The following is a 13,984-nucleotide window of genomic DNA, read 5'->3' as shown; positions in this document are numbered from 1 at the left end:
TTGTTCAAAATCATACACTGAATCAGTGTGGGAGTTGGGAGCTGGCAGCAGTGAGACCACAATGGACCCTTACCCTTCTGTTTGGGGGATTCTGGGGCAGGGGAGAGGCTCAGGAGAAACCTAGGAAAGGCTACAGAGTAGTAATGGGTGTGAGGGAAAAACCCCAGGCATCTTTGTAGAGGTTGTGGAAGAGGACTGGGTGCAAACATACCTGATAGAGGCTTTGAGAGAAGGTGGGCGCATTGTCGTTGACATCCTCCACCTGTACTGTGAGGTTGGCACTGCCCTCATGCTGCCCATCACGGGCTAGCAGATGCAAGTGATAACAGTCCATTAGCTCAAAGTCAAGGGGCTCTGTGAGTGAGATGCGGCCTCCATAGCGTCCCACACTGAAGGGGCCCTGGGTTCCGGGCGGGTTCAGCACATACCACAGGGCAGGTCCTGAGTCCACATCGTTCCCCGTCACGCGAGCAATCTCTGAGCCTAGAAGTGCATCTACAGCATGCATGAGATACGGGACATAGATGTGGACACCCATAAGGATGCTATGACAGACAAAGGACATGGGCCACACAGGACATAGGTAGAGACACCCTCCACGGATAAGGACACTACCCCCAATCTGTAAGTCATACTTACCCTCTGGCACTTGAATCTCCCAGGGCTGGGGGATGGTTGGCCGATTGTCATTTGCATCAATGACCAGCACAGTCAATGTGGCTGAGCCCACAAGGGGTGGGGACCCTCTGTCCGTGGCCATCACCACCAGGCTGGGGGCACAGGGTCAGGGAGCACCAGGTCAAGAATCATAGGATTGGGGTAATGGAAAAGGTGAGGGAACTTAGAGTAGCTGGACCTTTGGAAAACATGAGGACACTGGGATAGAGGGAAACTCAGGAAGGATGGATTGCAGAGGGACGTTAAGGGACGTATAACATCAGGGAACACAGTGGTGTAGTGGTGGTTTTGGGCAAGTAACTGGGCAAGGGGGAGAAGGAATAGAGGGCCCATGGATTGGGGAAGGGAACTGAATCCTCACCGGGTCTCTGCCCAGATCTCTCGGTCCAGGATGGCTGTGGTGGTAATAGTACCCATAGCTGGGTCTATGTGGAACAGCCCCCTAGTGGCCTGGGATGGAGCCAGGCTGTAAGTGACTTGTCCCCCTGGGCCCTGGTCCAGGTCATCGGCCTCTACCTGGGGATGGCAGGAGTACAGAATGGGGCCCTGATTTCATTGTAGGCCCTGTCACCAGACTGTGAGTCTGATGTGGGAAGTCTTGACAGTTCAGGGTCCACCCCTACTCATGGTCTGTGGGGGACAGTGATGAGAGGCCCTTCTTTCCCTCCACTTTCATCCACCTGAAGCCCTTCCCTCCTCCCCAACCCTGCCCCGAACCTTCAGGAGAGGCCCAGACAAAGGCCGGGACTCAGGTACAAAGGCTGCATAGTGTGGCTTCAGAAATCTTGGAGCATTGTCATTAGCATCCTGTAGGCTTAGTGTCAGCACCGTGAAGCCAAAGGAACCCCCGCTCTCTGCTTGCAGAACCAGCCTCAGTCTTGGGCTTGTCTCAAAGTCCAGTCCACCTGCTACCTTCACTGAGAGTGCCCCTGGTGGATCATGAAAACTTCAGATCTTAGGATGGCCTTCCAACATTCATTATTGAAATAATGATAACCCTTGCAAGCTCGAAGAGGGAACCCCCCCCACCCTCATCTCCACTACTACCCACTCCTGTTGGGATACAACCCACAGACCTCAGAGGGACACTAAGATTTTGAAGAGACAGTTCCACCTCGTACCAGCAGAGACCCTTAACCAAAATGAGAGCATTTCAGTAGAGTGTGAAGCTTTCAGACGGCAGAGACCCCCTCCCATTTACCACACCTTGGACTTAGACCCATCCTGACCTCAGAGAGTTTCTCCCAGACCTCAGGACAATCCATTAAATCTCAGACAGACACAGACACCCAACCCTTTAGGTAAGTCCCTCCACCGTGGCCTGCCTGTAGACCCTACCTGTGCTGGGTTCAATGGAGAAAAGATCATGCTCATTGCCACTGAGGATGCTGTAGGTGATTGCGCCTGTGGAGCCCCCAGCATGGGTGGCCTGGGGGGACACAATGAGGGTCCCTAGGAAGAGGGGGGGAAGGGCTCATGGGTGGAGCTCAAGGGTCAGGATCAGATCCAAAGGGAGAAGTATTGAGGGATCAGAGAACGAAGCATCACAAGCTAGATTCAGTCAAGGAGTTAGTTGAGTGTCTTGGGGAGTAGGGGAGGGTATGGAACAACTTCTGTGCCCTTGGTACCAAACACATGCATGCATGCCCTGGGGGTATTTAATGGCCCCCATTCCCACCTCCATTCCATGACCCCTCTCCGCACCTGGTGGGGCATCCTCAGGAATAGCAGCCTCACTGCTGGGCCGGGGAAATCGAGGGCCACGTTCAGTTTCCCCTTGTAACCCCACAATAACCACACCAGTGGCAGAACGAGCTGGGCGGCCCAGGTCAGTGGCCACAACGAAGAGTACACGATCACGGGGACCGAGGGCAGCTGGTGGACGTGCCAAACGGATCTCACCAGTGTATGAGTCCACAGAGGCACCAGGGGGTGCACGCCCTGCCAGTCGGTACAAGATTGAGGCATTGGCACCAGCATCACGGTCCTCAGCCCTCAGTGTGGCTAATATACGAGGACCAGAGGAACCCTGGCCCAGAGCTGTGCGTGTGGGGCGCAACCGGAGCCTTAGGGGGCTGGCTGGGAAGGCAGGTGCATGATCATTAACATCACGTACAGTAACAGTGACAGACACACTGGCACTGAGTGGCCCAGCTGCGGCTCCATCCACAGCATGCACCACAAAGCCATAGCGAGCCTGCTGCTCACGGTCCAGTGGAACAGCTGTGCGCAGTTCTCCTGAAGCAGGCTCCAGCAAGAAGGCACCAGCCGCACCGTCACCTAAATAGTAGGCCACACGTCCATTGGCACCAGCATCAGGATCACGAGCTTCCAGCTGCAGCAACAGTGTCCCTATGGGTGCATCTTCAGGTACTTCGACTACATAGGATGGTGCTGTGAAGGTGGGTGCATGATCATTGGCATCTAGCACCATCACAGTCACCAGCATTGTGGCACTCAGTGCAGGCTGGCCTCCATCTCTGGCTGCCACCAATAGCTGGAATGATGGTTCTGCCTCCCGGTCTAGGGATCGTGCCGTGCCCAACGTCCCCGATACTGCATCTAGGATGAAGGCTCCTGATGGGTCACCATCTGCTAGACCAATCCACATACAGAGACATAGGGATAGAAAAGAGAGTTCAAGACAATAACAGCCAGAGAAATAAAGATAAATGGCCAGAGAGAGGCAATAACAGAGACAAAGACAGAAAAAGAGAGGTAGAGATAGGAGAACAGAAGATAGAGGAGGAAGCCCGGGGTGAAAGAGATGAAGAGTGGAACATGGTTAGTTTGGTGTGGGGGGACCTGTGAGTATGGGGAGGTGGGAAGGAATCCTATGTGGGGAGTGGAAGGTATTCTGTAGGAATGGGGAGGAGTAACGTGGTCCTGTGGAATGGGGTTATGGTAGGTAATGGGGAGGTGGAAAGCAATTTCATGGGCAGTTTACAGGAAGGTTGTATGGTGATCTTAAGGGTCCCAAAGAACCCCTGTTGTAGGGAAGGCCCTAGGCCCCAAGTTTTGATGTGACTTACTCAGTATGTGATAGTTAATCTGCCCATTAGGGCCAACATCAGGATCTGAAGCCCTAAGCACAGTCAAGGTCTGGGGATCCTGGCCCTCAGGAACCTCCAGGGAGAGGTGGGAACTCCCAAAGGCTGGTGCGTGGTCATTCTCATCCTCCACAGTCACATGCACTGACACATGGCTCAGCAGGGGTGGTGATCCCCCATCTTGGGCATACACTGTAGATATATACTGTACTCAGCACAGATCTTGTCCAAACTAGAGCAGGGTGCCCTAGGCATATATACTTGCACACATAGTCACATAGCCACCTCTACATACATACAGGCAGACACAGCTAAGTGGGACCAGTGAGCCCCTATCCTGGTCATACACTATAGGTTTATGCTGTACCTGGCACAGATCCTATACAGTAACTAGAACTGGTACTGTGACACGTCCCTGGCCTTGGCTGTTAAGCATGCACCTAAACACATGTACGTGCATGGACAGATACCTGGTAGAGAAGAGGTGGTGAATTCCCGTCATAGGGGCATACCTGAGTAACATAGCCTCCCGTACATATAAGAATGCACCCCACTCAAACCCACAGATGTGTCCAAGCATGCACTTAGATATGTGTTTATGCGCCATGCTAAGTACATATTCTGGGGCAGCTAGGTGGTACAGTGGCTCGAGTGCCAGGCCTGGAGTCGAGAAGACTCATCTTCCTTAGTTCAAATCTGGCCTCAAACACTTCCTAGCTGTGTGAGCCTGGGCAAGTCATTTAATCCTGTTTGCCTCAGTTTCCTCATCTGTAAAATGAGCTAGAGAAGGAGATGACCACTCTAGTATCTTTGCCAAGGAAATCCTAAACGGGGTCACAAAAAATTGGACATGACTGAACAACAACAACAACAGAAGTAGTACATATTTCATCATCTCCACACTTCTCAAACCAGTAATATATAAATACACAAACACAAATATGCACTCATAAACATACAAGTATGTCCAGGCATGCACCTGCACATATATATGTACATATGTATGTATGCAAATCATGCTCAGCATAAATTATAAATCATGGCCCTTGAGTTGTGACATAGTTCTACACTAAGCCCTTAATATGTACATAAACATACACACACATACAAAGCACAGAATTTCAAGCATATACCTATCATACCCAAACAGCTAGGTGGTACAGTGTTGGAACCCTTGATCTGGAATCAGTAAGTTCTGAGTTCAGATCCGGCCTCAGACACTTTCTAGCTCTGTGACTTGGGGCAAGTCACATTTTAACCCTTGTCTGCTCCAGCTTCCCCATCTGTAAAATGGGGATAATAATAGCCTCTCCCTCCCAGGGTGGTTGTGAGGATGAGATCATATTTCTAGCACTTAGCACAATGCCTGGCAAATTTTAGGTGCTTAATAAATGCACACTGGGGGGATGATTAGCATATCTTTAAGAGAAGGAGTGAACTTCTCAGGAGTCAGGAGAGTCAGATTCCGCTCCTGGCTGTCTCACTGAGTAGTACAACTCCAGGCGAGTCGTTGACCTGTCTTGGCCTTCAGATTCTGTGGATTCAAAATGGGAATTAGTCATGGTCTTCCTTACAGGGCTGTTCTGTGGATCAAATGAGGCCATGAGACAAACTAACTAACCAAATTTGTCTCATCTGAGAAATTAAACTAATGAGACTAAACTGTCCAAGAGGGGAATGGGGAGCCTTGGTAAGCCAAAGTCCAACAGGGGCTCGATGTCAACTTGTCACGTGATAGAGGGATTTTTATATTTAGGTGGAGGCTGAACTTGATGTCTACTGAGGTCCCTTCCAGTGTTAATATTCTGTGATTTTCATGACTGTATTTGACTCTGGTAATGCCCAACCTGAAAGGCAAACAATGGTGTCGGGACTCAAAAGGGATACACAGTTACCTGGAGTTGGTAATTACCTCCTTGAGCACATCTAGCTGATAAGCAATGGAATAGGTATCATTAAAAACTAGCTGTAGGCCCCACCCCTCCCCCCACCAGGAGCAAGTGCCGGAAGAGTTCGCATGGCAGAAGAAGATATTAGTGGAGAAGACTAACAGAAATTCATGACTGCCTCATAAGTAAGACAGATAAAGGAGCTGATTGAGTTGGTTTTATTGAACATAATTTTATGGCATATTTTATATTCCCTACTGCCTAAGAGGAAACCTCTCAGGGGTTTTCTTGTGTTGCCCTTTTTGGTTTGAGAGGGAGAAACAGGGTAAAATCAAAGCAAAGCTTTGCATTTGCTATGAGAAGCAACACAGCTCTGCTGAAAGCTGTTTTGTTGTTTTTAGATCATTTTCAATTGTGTTCGACTCTTTGTGAACTCATTTGAGGTTTTCTTGGTAAAGATACTGGAGTGATTTGCCCTTTTCTTCTCCAGCTCATTTTACAGATGAAGAACTAAGGCAAACAGGGTTAAGTGACTTGCCCACGGTCACACAGCTAGTCAGTCAGTGTCTGAGGTCAGATTTGAACTCAGGAAGATGAGTCTTCCTGACTCCAAGCCTGGCACTCTAGCCACTGTGCCAACCTACCTGCTCATACAAGTTGTTTGGACAAAGGAAAATGCCCTCCTGTTTAGAGAGCTGACTGAGAAAAAGCTACAAAATCCTACTACTTTCTACAGCTAGAGAAGAAGGAAGAAACCATTCCGAGTCTCAGAGCATATCCAGAAGAGAGTAGCAGTTCTCTGGCTTAAAGGCAACTGCTGATTACTAAAAAAGCATACCTTTTAGTACCCTGCCAAGGATGGCTTTGTTTTAAAACAGCCTTTAAAGCTTAACAAAAACCCCACTACTTTAATAGGAAATAGAATAGAAAAGAGGCAGCTTTGTTTTTCCCCACTTAGCAGCCTCCCTGCTGGGTTCCTATATGTGTATATGGGTGTCCATTCTCCCCCTACAGACACTGTGTACTGCTGAGTGTGTGACCCAGGTTTATGGGTAAAATGTTATATTTTGATTATTTCTGCTTTTACCTTCTATTAGTAAATATTTGTATTATTCTTGCTTTTGCTTTGTTTTATAAATGTTTCATCTTTTTTACAAATTTTAATCAAATATGAAGGTCAAGATGTGGTCTGCTATGAGAAAGTTGTTTGCAGAAACCTGCCTAGTCCCTTCTCATACCTTCATCAAGGATATACTAAATGCAATTATAGATTATTCTCACAAAAACTTTAAAGATGACAAGGTATCAACATGGGCCAGTAGTTATTCTCTTTTGGCCACTTTTTAAAATAACAATAAGGTCTGAGATATTTTTTCCAAAGGTCCCTTTCAACTCTATAATCCTGTGCCTTTGAACATGACCCAGAAAAGGGCCTACACACAGGGTTTTAGTTTGTGTCAGCAGATCCTGCCTTGTGGGAGTGGGGACAGGATCAAGTTCAGACCAGAAGCACACATGTGCTTCTCAGTGCACTAGTTTGGGAGGTCATAATTAATTAATGGGTGTTTGCAAGGTGGAAGTGGGGATGGCTTTTAAGTGAAACTTCCCTAGTATTTTTAGACTAGCTCCATAATTTAGAATGAGCAATTACAAGGGACTGTGGAATGATCTTCTAAAGTATCATGCCATTGTGACTGGGAATCCCCAAGGGCCCTTTCTTCCCATGTAATTTCTCCACAACTGTGCTAAATTTCTGACCAGACCAAAAGACTTGGACCTGCTTCCCACTTGACATCCCAAACTGGTTCCAAATGATTCATAAACTTTTAGAGCCAGAAGGGGCTTTAGAACTAGTCCAATCCCTTCACCAAACTGAGGCCCAGAGAGAAGGGACTTAGGGAATTAATAGCAGACCCAAGACTTGTACCCCAGTCTCTTGGCTTGTCTGAGGCTCTTTTCTTTATACCATAATGCCTCTGGCCATTATGAGAAATCTTTTCTCTTCACTGCCCCTTCCAGGTCAGAGACCTGGCCCAACAGGGGCAGGTACTACATACCCTGTGATGCCCTTACAGGAGAAAACCAGACATGATCTTAGCCTGGTCTGCTGTGAAGGAAGTGATGCTCATTGTTACAAGGGGTCATGCTCACTATGGACTTTGTCAAACAGCCTCAGCACCGCTCAGGTACCCCTCACACTCATCATGCAAGTCCCCAGCATCCCTTCCAACTCCCATACCAGTCAGGTTGATCTCCTGTTGCTCTTCTCGGTCCAGGACCTGTCGAGTAGTGAGGACCCCGGTGTTTGGGTCCAGTGAGAAGGTGTCACCAGAGACACCACCATATGTCACTTGTCCATTAACACCTTGGTGGAGAGGGAATCAATCAGTGTATGTTTGGGGAGGGGGGATGTGATGACTTTTCTCATCTATAGCTTTCAAATCTGTTTCAAGCCCCAGCTCTCTCATACTTGTCCCATTTCCTCTGTCCCTGCCTTCCCATCACTCCCAGTTCCACTGTCCACTTCCAACCACTATTCTTCCCAGTTGTACATTCCCAGATGCTTGCCTCTCAATACCCTCCTATTGTAATTCCTCCACTTCTCACTGCCCCATCCCAAGGCATTCACTATGTTCCCATGCTGGTCTCCATCCCCTGGATTCTGCCTCTGTCCCCATGCACTGTACCCAAGTCAGGGTCGGTGGCATGCAAGGTGAGCACAGTGGTGCCTGGCGGACGGTTCTCAGGCACATGGACATGGTACACTGCCTGTGGGAAGGTGGGGGCCTCATCATTGATGTCAACCACACTGATTGTCAGCAACTGAGTAGCTGATCGGGGAGGGGAACCATGGTCTGAGGCAACCACAGTCAGCATGTGTTCAGCTCGATGCTCCCGGTCTAGGGGTCGTGTGATAGACAGCGCACCTGAGAGTAAGAGCAAGTGCTCAAGGTTAGCCCCTAGTCCCTATATGTTGGCGTCCGCCCTAGGCTGTTCCTGCTCCCCCCATGAACTGCACCTCTCATTGCTGCCTTACCCACACGCTTACCAGTGCTAGGATGCAAGTGAAAGTGTCCGTCACTGTTGCCACCTGTCAGCTGGTAGGAAAGGCGGGCAGCCTCACCCAGGTCTGAATCACGGGCCACCACATAGAGTGCCACAGAACTAGTGGGCTGATCCTCAGGAAGCAAGGTGGTAGGCGGGGAGACAAAGACCGGTGCATTGTCATTCTCATCTGTCACAAACACTCTTGCTGAGACACGGGTGCTGCGGCGCAGGCTGATATTCCGAGCCTGATCGGTGGCCTCCACCAGCAAGAGCAGGGCAGGAGTGGCCTCACGGTCCAGGCCTCTGGGGGCACTGAGAGCACCAGTGCGGGGATCCAGGCGCAAGGCGGGGATTGGGGGTGACTGGCGCAGCAGGCGGTAGCGTACATCACTATTTGGGCCAGGCCCATCTGCGTCTGCAGCTTGGAATGTATAGATTGCAGCTCCTGGGGGCGGGTTCTCAGGCAGTGCTAGAGTTAGTGGGTCACGGGAAAAGGTGGGTGCATGCTCATTCTCATCCTCCACTCGAAGCTCCACACGAAGCAGCCGAGGCCCAGCAGGGTAAACTGGGGCACCCCCACCCACCTCCTCAGCCCTCACAGTCAGGGCTCTCCATGCTGGCCCTGCTTCAAAGTCCAGGGGCCTGGCCAGGTACAGCTGACCTGTGGCTGCATCCAATGCAAATGTGCCCTCAGGGTCACCTCCACCCACCAGTGTGTAAGTAAGTACCCCTTGGGGGGCCCCTGGAAGTGCCACTGATCCCAGGAGGGAGCCTGGCTGAAGCCCCTCTCCTGCTGTCAGTGTCAGCACTGCTGGGGCTGCTGAAGCATCAGGGGCTACTGGGGATCTGGTCCGGGGCAGCACCTGCCAAGAGAAGTTGTGCTGGGTTGGGTGTTTGGGGACGGAGGGATATAAGGTTGAGAGATGCAGGGCATGGAAACTGAGAGATGGTGATTTAAGAGTAAAGGGGCTCAAGAGGTTTAAAGATAGAGGGATACAGAATTTGGGGACAGTGGGTTTGGAGGCAGTTGATTTGGGAGATTTGGAGTTGATATGGTAGGTATGAGGTTAGTAATGAGAGGTTTGGGAATTTGGGGGAACTAGAAATGATGAGACTGGGGTTTAAAATTGGGGGGAGGGAGGCTTGAGGTGGGTAAATGGGGGTTTGGAGTTGGGGGAATGGAAGCTTTGAGATCTGAGGTTTGGGGGACTGGTGGCTCGGGTACCTGCAGGAGCAGCTGGAGGCTGGTACTTCTGGGGGGGCTGCCCTGGTCCTGAGCATTCACTGTTAGCACATAGTGGGGCCTCTCCAATCGACTCAGGGGCCCAGCTGTGCTCAGCTCTCCAGAGTGAGGGTGTAGTAAGAAAAGCTCTGAGCCAGGGCCTGGGAAGACAGAGAAAAGGAGAGGCCCAGGTCTGAGCCTAAGAGCCAAGCAAGTGGCCTGAGTTGGAACTCTATCCCCACAAAGCTTAGACCCCATGATTCAAAGTCTGCATATATTCAGTCATTATGTGTTAAGTCCTCCTATAGATCAGCCTCACACTTCAGTTATTATGAGGCTAAGACAGCATTCTTATAAGGCTCTGTCCTCCTAGGTTCCAGTCCCCATGGAGCTCTGATCACAGCAGCTTCTGGTTTCACTGCCTTTATTTTCTTTCTCTTGAATTTTCTGAATCTTGGGTGCCAAAGAGATAATGAAGTGCAGGGCTGGACATCCCCTTAAGGGCCCTACCATAAAGGGAAGTCTGATTCATACTGGCAAAACTTTTAAAGGACCAGACACTGTGCTTTGTAGTGTCCTCTTTCTCTGACTCTTGAGGCTGCTCCCTGGGCAGCCCAGGGAGGTTCCTGGGACCAGTCTGTTGAGGTAATATACAATTAGATTCATCTGGCAGGCAGCCAGGAGCCAGAGTCAATTATCACCACAGGCTATGCACACCAAACTAGTTTCCCTGGTGCAAGCAATACTGTCCTCACCGGATCTAAACTGTCCAATCTGTGCCCCCAGGATGGCCCTTTAGGCCTGTATTGTATATATCTTCAGTTCTCACACACTTCATTCCCCAGCAGAAAAGGGGAGTGGGCACTTATGAAAATTAGATGTTGCTTCACTAGAGGCTAGGTACTGTCTCACTTCTGCATTTGTATCCCTAGCACTTAGTAGGTGCTTCACAAATGCTGGTTGCTTGTTTGATGATGATGAGGGACACCAGAGAACCCTTGCCCTCACAGCAAAGAGGAAGATTTATTTTAGTATCCTCTGGTGTGCCTGGGGACAACACTGGTGTTGTCTTCTACGAGTGGGACAGGAACAGAGGAGAAACCAGGATGGAGGGGGCTGCCTGGTCTCTGGTAATGTAATGAAATACTACTTTACTGTAAGAAATGACAAAAAAGGATGGTTTCAGAAAAACCTGGGTAGACTTCTATGAACTAATGCAGAACCAGGAGAACATTTGATACAGTAACAGCAACACAGTAAAGAAAAACAACTTTGAAGAGTTTAAGAATGCTGATTGATGAAATGTCATCCAGAGGACTCATGATGAGGACCTCCTGACAGAAACGTGATGGGATCAAGCTGCAGACATTTACATTTTTGGACATGGCAAATGTTTGGATTTGTTTTGCTTGACTAAGCATATTTGCTACATGGAAAAGAAAATTACTATATTGACACCTTATCTAAGCTTGAGGAAGGTGGCCCATGAGCTGGTAACAGGCTATTTATCACAGTGCCTCAAGTGTCACACGGGCTACATACCTAGTGTCACTTGCAGCCTACGCTTATGTTATATTTCATTCCCTTGTTTGTTAGCTAAGAGAGTGGAATCATGCCCCCAAAGCCACTAAATTGTGCATACCCTTTGACTCAGTGATGTCATTACTAAGCAGGTACCCCAAAGAGTTCAAAGAGGAAAAGACTCACTTTTACTTTCCAAGAGCTCATTCAAAGATTTCTTTTCCTTTCTATTTTTTTAAGCTGGAAAAGTATTTTCTGTTCAACAAGAAATGCTAGAAAAACCTGGATAGACATCTAACAGGAAAATGGGTTTAGCATAGCAACCTACACCATATACCACAGGAATTCCCAACAGACAAAAGAACTAAATATTAAAAAGTCACAAAATGAAAAAAAAGATCATATTAGTTGTGACATAAGAAATACTGTGAGATGAAATAGACTACTTACATTATTTAAAACCAAAACTTTTGCACAAATAAAATAAATACAGCCACAAGAAAGATGTAGCCTGAGAGAGAAAAATTGAATAGGCATCTCTAATAAACATCTGACACCCAAAATATAAAGGAACTCATACCAATCATTAAGAATGAAGCATTCTCCAATAACTCTCATCAAAAGATGTGAACAAACTTTTCCAAAGAAGAAATATAAAATAACATTCATCATCTCTTACGTTAGCCTTTTTTTTCTGATGCAGACAATTGTTGTCTCCTCTTCTTAAATAAAACTTTACCATGTAACATTGCAAATCGAGTATCTCAGCAAACTAAGCAATAATATCACACACACACACATTATCCTAGGTTTCTGAGGCAGAGTTTAAACACCAAGAGAGTGAGAAAAGCTCCCAATGTGTAACTTTGTGTCAAGAGAGAATCTTAAGAGATACGGGCTACAAGGCCACAAGAGTGGCACCAGAACATTGAGCCCTGTAAGACATCAAAAGCTGGTGCACTCATCCAAAGTATTGTTCCTCCTTGGGCCTCACATAAAACTTGTGTTTTGCACCTTTTGGATATATTCAGTACATTATGTAGTATAGTTGGCTACTGAACAAAGTTAAACTAATAATTTTTTTCCTGTGAAATATAGGTTCATCTTTTTTTAAACAATAATATTCTTCTGATGTTATTATTTTTTATTGCAAATCATGGAACTTCATAGTGTCCAAAGAATTAAATTTGAGGATCAGTAAAAGGGAATTGGAGAGACATATACTAGTCAGACATCAGAGGCTTGCAAAGCATTATACATTTAGAATCGTTGAACAAGAGTGGCATAAAAGGTGTCATCAGAGAAATATATCACTAGAAAAGAAAATGGGCCAGTCACGTAGTTAGAATTAGGATACATCAACAGCTATGAAAAGATCTAGAGCTAGTCCCACCCAGCATGCTGGGTAAATGCCAAGTGGAGGTTTTATGGAATGACCTGAACAAAAGCTACATGGGATAGGCAAATATGGAAGGATCCCACTCTGCATCATTAGAGAGGAGTACAAACATAGAACTATAGATTTTAGAGCTGGAAAAAACTTCAGAGATCATCTAGTCCAACTCCCTGGTTTTTACTGTGGCAGTCTCTCAGATCCATCAGATTTAAAGCATCATTCTCAGTGCTTATCAAAGAAACCAAGCCTTGGTGGGTTGGGATGATTTCTGGTCTCTTTCTGCTTTGTTATTCTGGCTGCTGCTTTTCATTCTTCTCTACAAAATGGTGATAACAGATGTTTAAGTCTTTCATGTTATTAATTTCCTTTTTTTGTTTGTTTTTTCAAGGTGTTAGGTTGAATTTGAGCAGTAAAATCCCTCACTATGTCACCTTCTTATCATCAATCATCTTTATAATTTGACGGTTTTTTTTATCTTACTTCAACCAGCTAGTGAGATCATGTTCCCTCTGAGACTGTACCCTATTTCCTTTTATCTCTTGTTTGAACATGATTGATTGCATGTTGTCTCCCTTGTTAGATTTGGGAGCTCTTTGACAGCAGGAATTGTTTTGTTTTGTTTTGTTTTTCTTGCCTTTTTTTGTATGCTCAACAGTTCGCACAGTGCCTGGAACACAGTAGGTGCTTAATAAATGCTGGTTGAGTGACTGATTGGCCATCCATTTCCCGAATCTATCTTTTCTCTGGCTGTCCCCTGAAGCCTGAAATTCTCTCTCCCTTCAACTTTACCTTGTGGCTTTCTTCAAATGCCACCTGCTGCAAAAGGCTCTTTCTGGTCTCCCTCAGTGCTAGTCCCTTCCCTCTGCAGTCAGCTCCAGTTTAACCTGTCTCTCTCTTGGATGCATGTTTGCATGTTATCTCTTCCATTAGAACAGACTTTGTTTTTTGCCTTTCTTTGTATCCCAGTGCTCAGCACAATGCCTGGCACACAGTAAGTGCTTAATAAATGCTTATTGTCTCAACTTGACTTAACGTAGAGAACTAATTTCAAAATAATTGATCATTTGGTAACTAGTCATTTTCTCTCTTAAAACACAGTCAATTTTGGTTTTTTATGATATTTTGTTCTTACCATGTCCAACATATTCCAATACTTTCTTTTGAAGAAAATTTCTTATGA

At 47.1% G+C, this 13,984-nt stretch overlaps 1 protein-coding gene across 1 annotated transcript in view; it reads right to left on the bottom strand.

Annotated features, from left to right (window-relative positions):
• The window catches only part of DCHS1 (dachsous cadherin-related 1), a 63,714-nt gene that overhangs the window by 11,284 nt on the left and 38,446 nt on the right, over positions 1–13,984 (bottom strand). Inside the window, exons 8-18 of the mRNA XM_036746106.1 lie at positions 9,891–10,048; positions 8,667–9,528; positions 8,305–8,544; positions 7,857–7,982; positions 3,711–3,920; positions 2,383–3,270; positions 2,017–2,130; positions 1,396–1,607; positions 1,040–1,194; positions 640–770; positions 212–495 (exon numbers count right to left, since the gene is read on the bottom strand). Of these exons, the coding sequence (XP_036602001.1) occupies positions 212–495; positions 640–770; positions 1,040–1,194; positions 1,396–1,607; positions 2,017–2,130; positions 2,383–3,270; positions 3,711–3,920; positions 7,857–7,982; positions 8,305–8,544; positions 8,667–9,528; positions 9,891–10,048 (3,380 nt within the window). The remainder of the gene's footprint in view (positions 1–211; positions 496–639; positions 771–1,039; positions 1,195–1,395; positions 1,608–2,016; positions 2,131–2,382; positions 3,271–3,710; positions 3,921–7,856; positions 7,983–8,304; positions 8,545–8,666; positions 9,529–9,890; positions 10,049–13,984) is intronic.

This window comes from Trichosurus vulpecula, chromosome 2 (genome assembly GCF_011100635.1).
Source record: "Trichosurus vulpecula isolate mTriVul1 chromosome 2, mTriVul1.pri, whole genome shotgun sequence".
NCBI lineage: Eukaryota > Metazoa > Chordata > Mammalia > Diprotodontia > Phalangeridae > Trichosurus > Trichosurus vulpecula.
The sequence above is the reverse complement of the archived record's forward strand: the minus strand, read 5'-3'. Positions and strand labels throughout refer to the sequence as shown.